The 17,792-nt window shown below is 41.4% G+C and overlaps 2 protein-coding genes across 2 annotated transcripts; one reads left to right on the forward strand and one right to left on the reverse strand.

Annotated features, from left to right (window-relative positions):
• Window positions 1-1,298: 1,298 nt before the first annotated feature.
• Window positions 1,299-6,380, reverse strand: LOC114151182 (uncharacterized). Its single transcript, XM_028028224.1, has 2 exons — window positions 5,548-6,380; window positions 1,299-4,400 (listed from the first exon to the last, which is right to left on the reverse strand). The coding sequence occupies exons 1-2, from the start codon at window positions 5,928-5,930 to the stop codon at window positions 4,163-4,165; spliced, it is 621 nt and encodes a 206-aa protein (XP_027884025.1). The 5' UTR covers window positions 5,931-6,380; the 3' UTR covers window positions 1,299-4,162.
• A 794-nt stretch (window positions 6,381-7,174) lies between these two features.
• On the forward strand, window positions 7,175-17,643 carry dhcr24 (24-dehydrocholesterol reductase). Its single transcript, XM_028028223.1, has 9 exons — window positions 7,175-7,527; window positions 8,560-8,715; window positions 9,311-9,416; window positions 9,933-10,051; window positions 11,478-11,741; window positions 11,819-11,962; window positions 16,220-16,417; window positions 16,548-16,729; window positions 17,219-17,643. The coding sequence occupies exons 1-9, from the start codon at window positions 7,297-7,299 to the stop codon at window positions 17,370-17,372; spliced, it is 1,554 nt and encodes a 517-aa protein (XP_027884024.1). The 5' UTR covers window positions 7,175-7,296; the 3' UTR covers window positions 17,373-17,643.
• Window positions 17,644-17,792: the final 149 nt, after the last annotated feature.

A 17,792-nucleotide genomic window follows, 5' to 3' on the forward strand; every position in this document is an offset into this window, starting at 1 on the left:
TGTCCAGGCACTCCCACCTGTAAATTCTTCTTAGCCATGCAAACTCCTGCCACCATCACGCTCAGACCCCCCATACCCAGAAAAATCCCAAGTACCATCAGTGGGACAGTTGCGTGGTACGCTGTCCCAGAGCTAAAGATCATGATTCCTCCGGAGGTCATCAGCAGGATGCCCAGACAGAGCAGCGTGCCGTGATGAATCGACATCTCAGGGGCTCCTGCCCTCCGCGGCTTGGTTTCTTCCTGTTCCCGCAGAAGAGAGGAGACGGATAAAGATCCGAGATTGTGCTTTGTGTGGGTGCGTGCGTGCGTGCGTGCGTGTGTTGAGGGGGGGAGTTAGACAGAGGCATAACAGGGGAGGCAACAACAAGAACCAGCAAACAGAAAGCAGATGGAATGTGAGCAACATGTAAATAATAAGTGCCAGACGCATCGATACCTGCAGGGAAACCGCCCTGAGAAAGCTTGACCATTACTCCTTCACAAGTGATCAACTCTGACTCCAAATCCCTGAAGAAGAAGAGGAAGAAGAAGGGGAAAAAAAAAACATCCGTGGAGAGCCGATTTATCCAGGCCAGTCCGAATTTCCAGCGAACCCCGCCGCGCCTCTCTCTCTCTCTCTCTCATACCCCGGCGGCTCTACCGCCTCTTCCCCCGCTGAACGCTCATATCGCCCGCTTGGTGTTTCTCCAGAGCCAGCAGCGTCGAAAAAACCCCTCTTCGATCAGAGTTGATGATGTCGCGGAGTGAGTTTCATCTGGTCACAGCAGCAGCAGAGGAGGAAGAAGAAGCGGCAGCTGCGATGGAGGAAGTGCTTTTATTTTTAATGAGGAAGGCTTTTTTTTTCACTGACGAGGAATTGAGGGCAGGCCGTCCACACACACACACACCACACACACACACACACACACACGGTCTGAACATTGTCACTTGGCCGCTGTTTGGACAGGCTGTTTGCTGCACGGAGAGTTATAGCCGCAGTTAAAGATGAGCAGTTCCAGCTGGAGATGGAGCCGATCGGCCAGCCCGACCTGAAGCAGGCCGCAAATCAAGCGCTATATCTCTTTATTTGGGTTCTCATTCCTCCGCCTTAATAAACTTGTTGCCTGAGCAGAGACGGTCGCACCAATAGGGTCCGCCCACCCCGGGCCCCACCAAGGCTTTTTTTTTTTTTTTTTGATGAAACAGTTAACTGGTCGTAGTTGTAAACTTTTCTAAACTTGTAAATAAAAATAAAAGCCATGAGAACTATCTGTGCATTACATCTAAAGAACAAACAAAAAAAAAAAACATCAGGGCTGCCTCTTCCATCCATGTGTTTTATTTAAGAAAAATTAATACACTCACATGATCTGACATATATGTTCACTTTCTCAATAGTAATAATAATCAGACACATTAAACATGCACACGCAGCAATTTTGTCTCTACTTTTGTGAACCCTGCAGGCTGCATTTATTGTGCTTGTTCAGTCAGAGATCAGAGGAGGGCAGTGCAGCTTCTTCCTTCACAATGAATAGTGCAACGTAGGGTGATGGCAGTATTATGCACTCAGTGTCAGTCATCCAGAAAACATCCTACAGTTTTGGGGTTTTTGCCTGCTTCGACAAACCTTTTTTTTCTTTTTCACAATTGTAACTCCGTCTGAATCGTTTGTCTTATGACCTAGGATAATGGTTTCCAGTTGATGTTTTTAGCTTTTGTGCAGAAACGAAGCACACATTCATATAAACAAGCAAACAATAAACATGACACGCACAAGTTAAAGTGGATACATGTGGAAACCGTTCAAGTTGTAGTTGAATGCCCCCAAGATAACGGAGAAACGAGTTCAGTGCAGCTGGAAGTCAATTCCCACGTCGCAACGTTGGAGATAAAAGCCTCTGAAAGAAGGTCGCACCTGGAAAACTGATTCAAATTCAACCACTCTGGTGTCATTCTTTAAAATGGAAACAAAAAAACATGCGACCGCAATTGTGCAACAGCAAATATTACCGGTTGTAATATTTAAAAGCAGAGGATGCTACGCCAAAGAAGGGCAGTGGTCTGTTGAGCACATGGAAGCACATATGGTCAGATGAGTCAGTGTTCCCAGGCTTCCAGCACAATGAGGAGGAGAATAAGCTTAGCACACAAATGGAAAAAAAACGAGGCAGGCATTTGTTCAAGATTGTTCTTTTTTTCACACACAAAATAAAAAGAAACGTGCAACTTTGCAGGTTAAAAAATAATTTAAAAAAATAGAATCAGTCAGCTGGGAAATCCCAGAAAGCAAGCGTGCACAAGTATTTGTTGAATTAAACCAGGTTTTTGTACCTTCTGCTTGCCTCTGCTGCTATAAGGCAATTGATGGAGGTCAACATCATTTCAGCTGCTGATGTTTTCCCCATCAAGCCCAAAGTGATTGTCAAAGCTCGGCACGTAAAGGTTTGCTACAACTTCAGGGATGGTATTTACCTAGAAAACAACCGTTGGTCACACTTCTTTCTCTGAATTCCTGTGAATGTTGGTATTTTGTGACGAGGTCTCCATCACTGCCAACTCTTTTCAGTCAAAGTGTGACCAACAATGTTAACGACCTTGTTGATTTGCTGTTGAAAAGCTGCAAATCAGGAAAAAAAAAACAACAATCTACTGTCACATGCGTCAAACCCTCTGCAACTGAGCCAGATGCTAAATTCTTTGCATCTTGAGATTGTTTCAATTTGATTTAAAGAGAGATTTTTTTTTAAAAAAGGCAAGTTTCTTTGATTGGCATTAATCAATATCTTTGGTTTTCTTTACATTCATTATTAAACATTTGATCTATGTGCTTCTGGAAGTCCTCAAACTGCATAGTTACTGATTTAAAGTGTAAGTGATAAGTGTGGTCAGTTTCAGCTTGGCTGCATATCCCCCTTTTACGCAAAAAATATATATAGCCAAATCCACATACGAATGTTTTATGAGATGAAGATTAAAGATTTGGAATGGGTAAGCCAAAACCTAGAAGTGAACTTGACAGGAAGTGAGTTGGGTCGCCTCAAGGCGGCCGTGGACAATCTGAGAGACTCTGAAAATGTTAGCAGGATGAGAAGGTAGAGTGGGAAAATATTGGCAAGTCAAAATGTTGGACGCTGACAGACTTATGCAAAAGACTAAATGCTGAAACTGAGTCAAAACAAGCTTCAAATAATTACTTTAAAAGGCTTGGTTACACTTATGCAGCCAGAATATTGCATCTTTTATCGTTTTTCCACCCACTTCGAGGAAATCTGTTACTTTTTCAGTTCAATTGTGATGACTATGTATCACATTGTATCTGGGAAAACACCGGACATTACATTATACACTACAAAATCTTGAAACTTTTTGCGTAGCCTTTTGAGATCCATTATTAGACTGGGAGAGGGATAAAAATAAAAAAGTATTACCTCAAAATGTCCCCTTAAACCTAGCTCCAAAAGTGAATCAATCTCCGTTCTTCCCTACACGTTGTGGTTTTAGAACCATAGATTAAGCTTAAAGAAACAGTAGCATAGCTTCAGTCAGAAAAGTTAAGGTCTGTAACTTCTTACTTTAATCATTTAAGCTGCATCAAAACTCAGTGGTATGTATGATTGAGGCTTTGCCCCCTTTAAATGATTTAGCCTCATGCAAATAGAGGTGAACGGTCTTGGTTCATTAAAGCTTCTGGCTTCAGAATTGATATTTGGTGAAAAAGATTTTTAAAAAAGAAAGAAATTCGGTAGGTATGTCACTATTAAATGGGTTACCTTTTGTTACCCAGCCATCATTAAAACTCACCTCATCGCTGTGTTTTGCTAAGCTAGGCTAACATGCTGTAGCTGCTTCTCAGTTCGTACTTATTTTGTATTAATATTATCTCCAATACATGTTTTATGATACAAATCATCCTAGAATGATCCCTAGAAAAACAATGTAGCACTCAGTTTGGAATGTAAGAATGATATTTAAGCTAGCTCAGTATTTGTTAGCAAATTGTTGAAATGTTGGCTTACATTGCTTTATTTTGCCCAAATTACCTCGAACTAGCTTTATCATGTTTGATGTATTTAATGTAGAAAAAAAAACATGCAGTGAACTAGGGAGAAGTAGGCTTCAAATGAATCACGAAGGTAGGAGCTAGCATCAAATTTGTGCCCATTTTAGAAGAGGACGTGTCACACCTCAAAGCTAATCTCTCTCGACTGTCCAAATAAGGGCTCTGTTGCCAGGTGTGTGTCTGAATATGCACGCCGCAGGTGCGTAGAGCTACAGGTGGTCTTGATGGCGACCTCATACGGAGGCGGGGGTTCCAGCCACGGTGGAGGGCGAGGTGCTGGGCTTAACCCGCCACAGTCCATGGGTGGGTAGTCGAAATCTTCACCACGAGTAGCATTCCTCTGGCTCTCCATCGTCCTACAGCCAGAAAAAGTAGTTTTGAGAACAATCGTGTGAAAGCAAACATAAACAGTAAAGATGCTTTTTTGATATACACGTCAAACTTGTTGACATTGCCAACAAGACAGGACTTGTACGAGTCTTCTCGTATAACGTTTCTTAAGTTCTCCTCTCTCCAGTGCACCCCAAAACTGTCCTCTAAGACTTAGGCATTAAAAACAATTGATTTTTCTGTTTGGTGAAATGCCCCTATTATGGTCCAGTTTTAGTTTTCTGGCAAAACCCACTAGATTTATAAAATGAACGTTTCTTGTGTCTCAAAAGAGTGTGTGATGCTATCCACTCCAACCAGGTTCCCAGGGTCTTTGGATCGCTGATCCTCCGGTGTACTTTCGACAGTGGGAACATGGTACTCTTCCACGTATTCATCCTTTGGTTCCCACCGAAAATCGGAAGAGTTACCCGACCAAATCAAACCAATCGAGTTAAAAGTCGCAGTTTTAGCTCCAACTGATGTGACATAACCACCCCCTGACTTATGAAGATCAACATGCATCTGCTTTGCTTAAAACAGCATGTTCACTTATGTGTCCCATTTTAGAGAGTGACTACGAGAAATGCGCCTCTGCATCTGGTCCTATTTATAGCCCAGGGAAACAGGAAGTCATAGATCACGAATACATAAACCCTTGGATGAGTGGAAGTAGTATAGGTAAGAATGTTTTAATTAGTTATTCACTCTTTCGGAAGCATCAAGTAATGTTTTAAGATACCAAAAACAGCAATATTCAGAGGCAACACAGCCACAGGCTCAACAAGAACACACACACACACACACACAGATAGGATGCTTGAAACGATCCAACATTTGCAACATTTCTCAGCACGATGTTTGTGTTTTGTAGAGTGAACGAAGTGGTATTAGGGAGTGAACAGCCAGGCGGCAAATTTCATTACCTTGGCAAACTGAAATCTGAACCCTTATTGAAAGGGCAGCAACAAACATGCCAAGACGTTTAAACAGCGATGCTTTTTTTTTTTTTTTTACTCGTTGGATTCAACCAAAAGGCATAGTAAGTAAGTTAGATAATAAAATCAGTAGTCATAAAACAACAACCCATATTTACAATGACAGCATTTTTTTCCCCCTTCTTCGTTCACCCACCTGGGCAGAAACACGGACTGGGACTCTGGGAACCGAGTCAGCTGAGGAGAGAAGAGTGCATGGCTGGAGTAGTTGGAGTAGTCGTTGTAAGGGTAATGGGGACAGTCCGGGTCGAAATCCCGCTGGTTGTAGGTCGCTACGTTTTTGCTGTTCATGGCCCAGAAGAGTCCCAGGATGAGCATGACCACCCCCAGCACCACGCAGCACAGCGAGAAAGCCTGCAGGCGGCTCTGGTAGGAGGCCAGGAAGGCTGTGGAGCCCCCGGTCACAATGAGGAAGGCTCCGACGAAGATTGCTCCGTGGTGCAGGGAAGGCATCTCCCCCCAGGACTGCAACCTGTCTCTGAGCTCTCTGCTGGGCTGGGGCCGGCTGGACGGTGTCATTCACATGTAAACAGTAGCACAGAGCGCGGTCCCCCTGTGCACTCTGACGAAGACCAGAGATCCAAGCGATTTACAAGAAACCCCGACGAGACGAGTCCTCCTAAATCTCACTGTTTGGTCTCCATCACTTCCATCTCCATTAGTGCTGAAACACTGCCGATCATTTTTAGTCCATGTGTTTATTCTCTCTCTTCTGTTCCAAATTGTTGGTTTGTTGCAAAACTTGAGGGGAAGTATAAAAGAAGAATGAAAATGTTGAAAGCTCTGATGGCTAATGTTGAGCAGCTGTGTGTTTATCATCAAGCCAGATGGACAAGAGGACGGCAGAGCCCATTAAGAAATCTTTAATGGCGCCCCACCCTCCCTCTAATGTGTCCGAAGGGTACCACTTTAGCCTGCGTGTGTGTCTGCAAGAGGGGATGAGAGACAGGAAGAGGGACAGAGGGTGAAAGAGTGCAGGTCGAAGCTATTTTTCTGAGCACAAATGGACGCAATGTAGAGAACAACTGGCTGTATTCTTCAGCAATGTGTGTCATGAAGCGTCACGACTCTGAACCCTAATTTAGTTTGAGAAATTTACAAAGTGCATCCTGTCTTAAATAAAGAGAAAATAAGTCCCACAATGCCTTGCAAGAGCATTTACACTCCAATAAGTTTTACATTTGTCATGCTACTACCACCGACTTCAGCTTCGTTTTGCCAGGAATTTATTTGATAAGCAAACCAACACGAGGCTGTGCTGTGCTGTGTTGTGTTGAACCACCTTTCACCGCAGTCACTATGGCAGGTCTTCTGGACTTGGCTTTGCACAGCTGGACACATTATAGTCACAAAAACTCCAAGTGAATAAAATGAACATTTTAAGACTTTAATCTTTTTCTTCACCGATTCCCAAATTGTATACGACTAAAAAATGAGGAGAAAATGGTGGGAAAAGGATATAGTTGAAGCAACAATGCATTGCTTCAGTTAGTGATGCTGCAGATTGTCAAACTTTTTTGAAAACAGCCTTGACTCTGTAGCACTTTGCCTGTAAATTCGCCCCGCTCGCATGTGGGCAGATGGCGTGGTGTGAGAGGCCGTCTGCTTTATGATTGGCCAATCAGCAGACACGCTCTCTCTCTGCCACGCCCTACGGCCCCACGGTTAACCAATGGGATACAAACTGAGAGATCAAGCCCCGCCCTTTTCGGAATATCGACCAATCAGCCTTGAATAAAGGCGGAGTTTGAAGTACACCTACCTGATCAGGAGTCGGGAATCTTTAACCCCAGCTGAATTGTTTTTTTCCTTTTTTTTTTTAAAGTTTAAACTCGGATTTTGGCTGCAGCGTCCATCAGACCGGCTTCTGACCCGAGCTGACGCGATGAGTCCGCTATTGTATCTAGGAGCTCTGCTGGTTTTCTTCCTGCTCTGGATCAGAGTCAAAGGTCTGGATTACGTGATCGTCCACCAGCGCTGGATATTCGTGTGCTTGTTCTTACTGCCCCTCTCGGTTATATTCGATGTGTATTATTATGCGAGAGCGTGGCTCATTTTTAAGATGTGCTCGGCACCTAAACTGCACGACCAGCGCGTGCGGGACATCCAGCGACAGGTGAGTGAGGGCTACGTCATCATCTCGTCATCACAACATTCCGGCACAACACACTGCTGGATTTATAGTCTCCTGATCTGAACTGCAGTAGCCATCACCGTGTATATAATATGCGTTTTGAATCAGAAAAAGCTTGTACGGGGGTTTGAACCAGGGGCGAATCAAGACTCAATGGGGCCCTGAGTAGAATGTAATTTGGGGGGGCAGGCACTTCCGGCTAAGCTTTGATTTGATTTGACTTAGCTTGGCTGTGGGACTTATGTTCCTTTCTAGTTGCAAGTTGGAAAACTGGTCAAAGTTGCTGTTTGTTTTGGTGCCACCTCCATTAGCAATACATGCCAAAAATAAATAAATGAATGCACTTCTCGTTATGTTATGACGTCAAATCAAAGCAACATGCACATGTATAGTGATGATAGAACGCTATGTGTGTTACAGACTTAATGAGACGTATCAGAAGTGTTTATACTTGCAGCTTTCATTATGTTTTGTGTGTGCTGCAGCCATATTGGATTCTAAGCTTGAGTCTGACTGGTGATTTCCTTCTTTCCTAATCAGAATCCGGATTTTAGAGGGGATCCTTGTTTTATTTCCAAGTACAATATTTGACTTGCCAGTGCAAATACAACTCGGTTAAAGGAGATTCATTGGGAGTTTCAAAATGTTATGTTTTGTTTACAAGCAACGATTGGTAAAATATTAACCCATTCTTGCTTTAAATTGCTGATCAACTATCACATTGTGAATCAAATTTTATTATTGAATTAGCGCTGATATGGTTACGCCAACTTTATGACGGTTTTTCTTTGTCCTAAATACACCATTAATGCAAATTAAATTGCTCTAAAGCCTCCATACCAGCAGGGGGCACTAAGCAGCTGCAATTACTGCACATTCCCCAGCTTTGCGTGACTTGGAACATTTATATCCTTTAAATTTAATGCCTAAGATTAACAGTATATAAGTAGATTTCCCTATATAGTACACTATATAATGTACTGCTAAAGTACTCTTATTCTGTGTCAAACACAGGTACGTGAGTGGAGGAAGAACGGCGGTGGGACCTACATGTGTACCGGTCGACCCGGCTGGCTCACCGTGTCCCTCAGAGTGGGAAAATACAAGAAGACCCACAAGAACATTATGATCAATATGATGGACATTCTGGAGGTGGACACAAAGAGGCAGGTAGGAGAAACCAGGAGACAAGAAGCTGGACGTCGCAGGAGATTATTATTTTTCCCTCCATGCGCTCAGATTAACTAAACTCCTGGAGCTCCCTGTAATCAACATTTTCACTCATTACACAACTCGTCTTTCCTGAACATTTTCTTTATTCTTAGGTGTAATTCTTTGAGCAGACATACCTCTAAGCATTTAGAAATTGTTAAGGTCAATTTGATTCGTCCAGATATCATACCTTGTTTCAGTAGATTTTTTTTTCTTCCCCTTCATGTCACAGAATTCAATGTTGTGTTTGAGGTGTTGCCGTAGAAAACATTGGCAGATTACTAAAGTTTTCTCTGATGTTCTGAATTAACATTAGCAAAATCATGACCTTATTAAAAATAATCCTTAAAGGCATAGAAGTTATAGTAACAAAATAGCATAGTGCTATTAGGTACTTTTAGATGCTTTTGACCTGAAACAAAGAAATGTTAATCTGATTTAATGTCAAACAGTGAGAAGAAAAGGACATATTTTGTCAAAAAAAAACAAACTTTTTTTGACAAACAATAACTTAAAAAAGTTTGTTTTTTATTCATGAGTGTCTCATGTACAGGTGGTGCGAGTGGAGCCTCTGGCCAACATGGGTCAAGTGACCGCTCTCCTGAACTCCATCGGCTGGACGCTGCCGGTGCTGCCGGAGCTGGACGATCTCACAGTGGGTGAGGCGAGCGCACGTCAGATTATTTTTAGGGTTCATCATCTCAGTGTTGCTTCATTTCTCTCTCCCCGCTTTCCTGAAAGTAGAAAACCCATCCGTCATCGCGTTGTGATTTCCACAGCTTATGCGCGAGATGGAGATCTGCAAACCCTCCATCAATCAGTGCATCCTGTTCAGAGCCACGGCTGCTCCTCTAATTGCGTTAGAAGGGGGGAGGGAGGAGTTCTGGCGTTGCAGCTCGGAAGATGAAACCCGGAGGAAATGGCCGCAGCAGCGTGGAAGCACCCCTGGATAGAGTTTCATAATGGATTTCCTGATGCCATAATCTACGCATCAGCGATCTAATGTTTTCCCATCAGGCCGTGCTACATTCATTTATCCCGCTGTCCACAGACCAACGCGCTCGCAGCAGGCGAATGCTGTTATCTGCTCGTCTGTTTGGCCCCCCTGTTGCTCTCACCCGGGCAGAAATTCAATTACCGTAGAGCATTTTGTTTTGTTTTTTTTCCTTTCTCAGGTGGGCTGGTGATGGGCACAGGCATCGAGTCTTCCTCCCACGTTTATGGGCTTTTTCAACACATATGTGTCGCGTACGAGCTGGTCCTTGCTGACGGCAGCTTGGTGCGCTGCACAGAGGTAAGTGCTGCACCGGTTTGAGTCCAAGGGCCCTAAATCCTACAGCAGACCAGGCGTTCAGAGGGAAAACATTTGGCTTAGATAATGTTTTTGTTATTGCATCACACATTTATGAGCTTTGGTCACAAAAAACATAATTTGAGGTCAAAATTATAGCTATTTATGTATATCTTATATCAGACTTTTTTTTTTTCTTTTCTTTTTTTTTTAGAAAGCTGACAGAGCATCCGGTGGCAGTCTGAGAGCAATAATAATAATAAAAACTAGGGCTGCAATTAACAATTACTTTCAGGATGGATTGGTTAATCGATCGATTATTCTGATGATTAATCTGATTGAAAAAATTTACACAATCTCCCAATTTTTCTCCCAAAGTCTTTTTTAAATACAATATTAGAATTACGTTAAAGATGCAAATAAATAAGAAAATATTTGTCTTCTTAGGGTTAGGGATAAGGTACGGTTTATTGAATTTTATTGCCTAAAATTTAATAAAGCAGCATTGCTTTTAGTGAATGTGTGATTATTTGTATCTTCAAAACACGTCTAACATCAAAGAAAGGTTCAGCCCTTTGTGCTTATTGACTTAATGTCAATACAGTGTAGGGCTAATTTATTTATTTATTTTTTTTGGATGAACCAATTAATAATTTGATAGGAAAAGGTGCCTAATGGCAGCTGCTTATTTACAGAATTTGAACCAGGTGAAGCTAAAAGTATGCCACTCGAGAATAAAACACATTTACAGACAGAGATGTTTTTTTCTTCTTTATCTTAAATTAAAAATGTGTGTATTTTTGTGATGCTTTGATCTTATGAATGTTTTTCTTCCAGGAAATGGTCTTTTTTAAAAATCTGTATACTTAATTACTGCATGTTGACGATTATTTCAATAATCATTTCATCGTGATTGATCCTATTAATCGTTTCAGCCCTAAAAATAACACCGATGTGGTTTAACGTTAGACATTTAAAAGATAAAACTAATAAGCAAAGCAGATCTGTGTATCCTTCGCAACATTTTGTTGGGGTGTGACCAATTTATCCCGATGAGATTTTACATGATGGACCTTCACATCACACCAAATGACGCACAAGTTTGATGTACAATAATATTTTTTCTAATTAAAAAAAATCTGAAAAGTGCGGCATGTGTTTGTATTCAATGGAAGCCCGTTTCTCTTGGCAACATGTCTCAGGCTGAGTCAGACTGGAGGGAGAAGGTTTGCAAACATCAAATCTTGCCACAGATTCTTGATTAGATTTGAGTCTGTTCTTTGACTAGGCCATTTAAACACACATAAACAGCTATGCTGCTGATGTGCACAAATAAACAGCGTGGTTGTAATGTGACAACATGTGAAGTGGTAAAAGGAGTGCGCATTCTTTCCCGAGACAACGTGGGTTTTTGCTTTTCCCCGCACAGGAGGAGAACTCTGACCTGTTCCACGCCGTGCCCTGGTCCTGTGGCACTCTGGGATTCATGGTCGCAGCGGAGATTAAAATAGTCCCGGCGAGGTCCTGGGTGAAGCTGCGCTACGAGCCCGTCAGAGGCCTGGAGAACATCTGCCGACGCTTCGCCGAGGCGTCGGCCGACAAGCGGAACACGTTCGTCGAGGGCATCCAGTACAGCCTGGACTCGGCCGTCGTCATGACGGGAACCATGACCGACCACGCGGAGCCGGACAAGGTGAGGCGCTGGCGTCGGCAGGTCCGCCGTCCCGTCTTTGACCGCGTCTGATGTCGGATCTTCCTCCTGGACAACAGATCAACAGAATTGGCCTGCACTTCAAACCCTGGTTCTTTAAGCACGTGGAGAGCTACCTGAGAGGAGGCCACAGCGGAGTGGAGTTCGTCCCACTGAGGCAGTACTATCACCGACACACGCGCAGCATCTTCTGGGAGCTTCAGGTACACACACATGCACATCGCCTGTCACTTTTTAGCATTGGGCTGCTAACGTTAACATCGTAGCCCCACCTTTAGCTTCATCGCCTCAAATCGATAATGGATAAGACGAGGGCTCACACAATTAATCAGATTAATCGTGACAACTAAATAATCGTCAAGTAATTTAGTAATCGATCAATTGTTAACTAGATTATTCAGACTCTAAATAAGGTCACTTGCTGAAGAACACCATGTAAGCAACAGTAATTGTTGCTTTTATATACTATATATAGTATATATAGTACATTTGCAAAGCTCCTCAAGTGGCATAGGTTTAGCTCCACCCGGTTCAATTTAACTAAAGGAATGCTATATTATTGCATTTTAGGCCAAAAAAATTTAATTTGAATTGAGTTATTTGTTTATTTGATCTTTTTATGTATTTCTAAGATTACATAAAACAGGCTTAAGCTGATCAGTGAAAAATCTTTACTGTGTGTCACTTTTTATTCCAATGATTTGATTAATCATCAGAGTAACAGATAGAATAATCAATTAGTAAAATAACCGTTAGTTGCCGCCCTACTGAAGACCTCACAGCCGAAATTTTCACACGGAATCGTCTAACTTTTCTGCCAGAATCTTGTTCTTAATCGCTGTTCAACGTTTTCGTCACATCCCAGTGATTTTCAACAGGATCTGAAAATCCGGGTGAGTCAGCCACCGGTGAGAACATCGTTCTCTGCTGCCTGATCCTCTGGTTTAAATCCAACACATCCTCCCACTATCAGCTTGTAATCAAAGAAAATAATATTGACTGTAAAGCTGCTCATTTACTATTTTCATGTCGTAAGGCTAAAGCTGTTTTGTTGGAAAATAAAATAAAAAGTGGACCACATGGCACTTTTCCCACAGGGACAGAGTTCAAACTGCTTCTCTGTTTCTTAAAGGGAAATTTCAGGATTTTTGAGTCGAGGTGAAAAAGTGAGAAATCCCTGTCTGTCCTGGTGTCACTGAATTGACTATTTACTATTAATAATTCACCGCCCAAACATCCTGAGCTAAGCTCATAGTTTTGTTTGAAATGAAGTTTTATTTAGATTATTATGATGTCGTTCACCAATTAGCCTATTGATTTTGTAATTTCTCAGTACTTGCAACCTGACCTTCACTGCAAATGTAGCAAATTTCCAAAGCAACCCCATTTCAAATATTAAAAATGTTTTCATCACCAGAAAGCAAAATGAATCTAAGCATTTGAAGGAGTCCATTACCACTCCATTAGTGGTTTTCTAAACCACTATATGGTTGGTATACCTCCTTAATAAATCAATGTCTGCCTTTTTGAAATCCTGTCTGCTGGCAAAAAAAATGAACTCACATATAGAAAACTATGAGTGCTGTTATTCCAGGTGTACTTACCTGAGGAAACAGAAGCAGCAAAATGCACCGAGAAGCATCTTACTGGAAAAAGTCTCGACTGCTGCTGAAAAAACTCACCTGGAGGCCTCAAAATCAATGACTTTATCCTTTTAGTTTTTATACTTAGGACATGAGTCTTTATTGTTCCCCTTAAATAGTAGATGAAGGCGTGGTAGTAAAGTTTAAAGTGAGGGGAGAGGCATATATTACCGATAACAGAGAGACTTTGTGTCTGTGAGTTGTGCCTGTACCTCTGAGTTGTGCCTGTGTCAGCACACCCATATTTTTGCTTTTTACAACACTTGTACTTAAGATGGTTATTTTCTACTTTACATACCCAGCTGTCTGAACGTTTCACGTAGGAAGGTTAGTGGTGACGCACCGCCTCCAACCTACTTTTCCCATGTAAATATCAGTTTTGGTGTAGACAACCGGTCAGTGCAAATGTGACGTCAGTTTATAGGTTCATAAAAAAGCTGTGGCATTAACCTCTGTGATGTATTTGAGAGTGAAGCTGTTTTGAGATGATAGGAACACAATTTGGTCTTGGCTCCTCTTGAACCAGCCGTGAGCTTCACCCTCTGGGATCTGCACCGAATGAAGACACCAAGAGAGCCAGCTACTGTTTAATAATACAGAGCTGCAACCAACAATTATTTTAGTAATCAATTAATATTTCATCAATTGATTATTCTGATGATTAATTCATTAATCGGATAAAATATTAGCACATTCTGCAGAATTTCCATTTAGGCCTTTTCATACAATTGAAGTGCATTAAATGCATTAAAATACACCAATGAACAATTCAGTGCCTTTAAAAAAAAAAAAAAGAAAGCAAACATTTTATTGCCTAAAATGCAATAACAACATTTCTTTAGGGTACACTTGATCATTTGTAGCAAAGGATGAACCTGCAGCAAAAAACACTTCTGACATCATTAACATGTAAAAAGCTGACCTTCCTGCTTGACTTGGCATCATTGTAGAGTAGTACTAATCTGTTGATTTGTTTATTTATTTTTTCTTTAGAAAAAGTTTCTAAATGGGAGATTTTTTTCCCCCTACAGGCCTTTAACTGGGTGAAGCTAAAAGCTTTGCCACTTGAGGAGTTCTGGGTACAGCGTATTTACAGACAAAGGATTTTTTAATTTAATCTTAAATGTAAAATGCATATATCTTTTGTACAGTTTTCACTATTTACTGCTGTGGGCATGTTGTTGTTTCACTAAATGGCCTTTTTTTATGTCTGTATGTCACAACCAAGGATTAATCGATTACTAAATTAATTCACAATTATCTCAATAATCGATTAATCTGATCAATTGTTCCAGCCCAACTCATATACTACTTGTTTACTTTTAACATAACCTAATATCCTGAATCTATCCCTTAAGGCCTTCAAATCTCTTTGTCTCTTTGTAATTTAAACAGTTATTATTAGTGGATAATTTTGTCAGCCTATTTTGGAGGGTCATCCGTCCAGCTTATAGAATCCAGTCGTTTAGGGCCTCACAAAGACAATAATGAGACTCTTATTAACCATAAACTGATGTACAGGTCCACCCAGTCACACAGAATCCCTGTTTCCAGGAGCGTAGACTATTTTAACAACTCCTCCCCTGCTCACTTCCCCCTAGTTTCCTAAAGCTCTAATGCTCCACCAGTCACACAGTCACAAACACACACCGTGCACACACCCCATTAGCCATTAGTGAGAATAGCCTGACAGTGGTGTTTTCAGTAACAGTAAATGGCCTGATAAATTATGCATAGTTCTGGTTTGACAGATGCCTAAGGTAGAGTCCTGAGCATTAGTCTGCTACCTTTTTATTTTTATTTATTTACTTTTTTTTAAGGCGCTTGTCTCTTTTTACATTTCACTTGAAATGCAGACAGAAATAGGACAGTCTGTGATGGAAATCATCCAGGTGTTGAATTTGATAGCCTCAGACAGAAGTTGTTGTTGTTGTTTTTGCGCTGCCATCTGGTGGAAATTTAGGAAAACTGAAGAAGATTGCGTAGGACAGAAAAACCCATAGACTCACCACTTTAAGAGTTTGATCTTGTGGGCATGTGTATGAATGAATCAAATAAATCTCCAGTAGTCTGCTTTACAAGGGAGTGGTTCAGGTATAACGAAACATATGAACATGAGTGTGTGGTTTTACACTCATGTAAAACCAAGAATTAGCTTTACCTTTAGAGGAAATCTTCAAGTGGACGCTGACTGCTTCTCTTATCTGAGATGCTGACACTGACAAATGAGCTTCCCAGCTCTGATTTGACTCAAAAGTTAATATGAACTTGTTTTTTTATTATTTTAAAACCAATTTCAAAACCAGCTTTGTAGCGAGTTTGGAGTCGTTGTAACATCTAAAAGTTTTCCAGCTGAACCACGCTGAAATTTATGGGCTGTGCTTAAAAGCCAGATCCCTTCTGAAAACCCAACCCATCGAAATGAACTACCGCCATTTCTGCCAAGAAGGGTGATCGAATATCCGACCAGAATTATCCCAGAAGCTTGTAGACGATTACAAGAAATATTGAGGTCAAGGTGCAGCTTGCAGAAGGATAACATTTTCGTGAGGTTGTATGTGTAGTTTCGAGGTGGTTTGTATAATTATGACCCTGTGTGGATTGGAAGGTAATGCACAATAACGACTGAAGTCAATTGTCTTGCATTTATTTCACCCATTGAAAAAAAAACACATCGTTAGAAGCTAATGATTGTTACCTTCCAGCTTCTGATTGTAGCACCTTAAACCCAAAATAAACCTTTGGCAGCTAAACTTTTAGACAAAAAATATCCAATAACACAGCTCAAAGCTATTGTTGCCTGTGCCTCTTTTACAGGACATCATCCCATTTGGCAACAACCCCGTGTTCCGCTGGCTTTTTGGATGGATGGTTCCTCCTAAGATCTCTCTGCTGAAACTCACCCAGGGAGAAACCATTAGACGGCTGTACGAGCAGCACCACGTGGTCCAGGACATGCTGGTACCCATGAAGCATCTCCAGGCGGCCATCACTCACTTTCACCAGGAAATCAATGTGAGACTCAAATTATTGATCGGCGTGTCACATTGCACTCTGTTCATGATGAACTGCGTCTCGCTTGAATCATGAGAGTGACTTGTGCTTTTTCTTTTTTTCTTTTCTTGTTCTTTTTCTTCCTCCCCAGGTTTACCCGCTGTGGCTGTGCCCGTTCCTGCTGCCGCCCGGCAGAGGGATGGTCCACCCCAAGGCCCAGCAGGAGGAGGAGCTGTACGTGGACATCGGTGCGTACGGCGAGCCGAAGGTCAAACATTTCGAAGCCAAGGCGTCGACGCGTCAGCTGGAGAAGTTTGTCAGAGAAGTGCATGGGTAAGCCTCCTGTCTGAAAACCAAAACTTGAAACGCACGCGACCAGGGCTGAAACGATTAATCGGATTAATCGTGATTATTGAAGTAATCGTCAACTAATTTAGTAATCAATTAATTGTTAACTGGATTAAACGTTAATACCATTTGCTGAAAGGACAACATACATAAACATAAAAAAAGAAATTGTACATTTGCATTGAAGATAAAAAGAAAAAAAAACTTTCTTATTCAGAACTCCTCAAGTGGCTGTTTTAGCTTAGGGTTCTCCTGTTATGCACCGTTTTCTATCCAATTATTGAATGGATAATTGGATGCAAAAATTGATCAATTTATAATATTGTCTAAAAAATCCTAAAGTAATTACATGAAAAATCTTTAGTGTGCCAATTTTCCTCATGCGATTAATCGTCTAAATAATCTAAAATAATCGATAGTTACATGCAACACCTTGTGACATTCTGTTGTTGCATTTCAAATGCTCCTCTCCAGGTTCCAGATGCTGTATGCGGATGTGTACATGGATCGAGAGGAGTTTTGGGAGATGTTCGATGGACAGCTGTACCACAAACTAAGAGCCGAGCTGGGCTGTAAGGAAGCTTTCCCTGAAGTTTACGATAAAATCTGTAAATCTGCCCGGCACTGAGCCCGAGTTCTGTTCTGCTCTCCGGTCTGATATCCCACGCCAGCGGTACACCGCGGTGCTGTGCACCACTGAAACCAGCTACTCTTCTTAGAATGGTTCAACCAAAACAAACTTCCTGCACATGAGAATACACCTTTCATTGTTGAACTACTATCTTTTACACTTTAGTTCTTATTTTGGTACAGTGACAAACTTCTTGTACAACATGAAAAAAAGGCATGACTATTTTTGATGAATTTTTGTCATTAAAATCCTTTCTTTGCAGAGCCTATTTGGATACATAATTAAATCAATTTCATTACATGGTTTCTATAATGATAATAAAGATTATTATTGTTATTAAATCTTATTTTTATCTTAAAATTTAATGTTTGGCAATATTTCCTTTATATGTTTTAAACTCCTAACAGCTCCTGGTAA

This window comes from Xiphophorus couchianus, chromosome 9 (assembly GCF_001444195.1).
Source record: "Xiphophorus couchianus chromosome 9, X_couchianus-1.0, whole genome shotgun sequence".
Taxonomy (NCBI): Eukaryota; Metazoa; Chordata; class Actinopteri; order Cyprinodontiformes; family Poeciliidae; genus Xiphophorus; species Xiphophorus couchianus.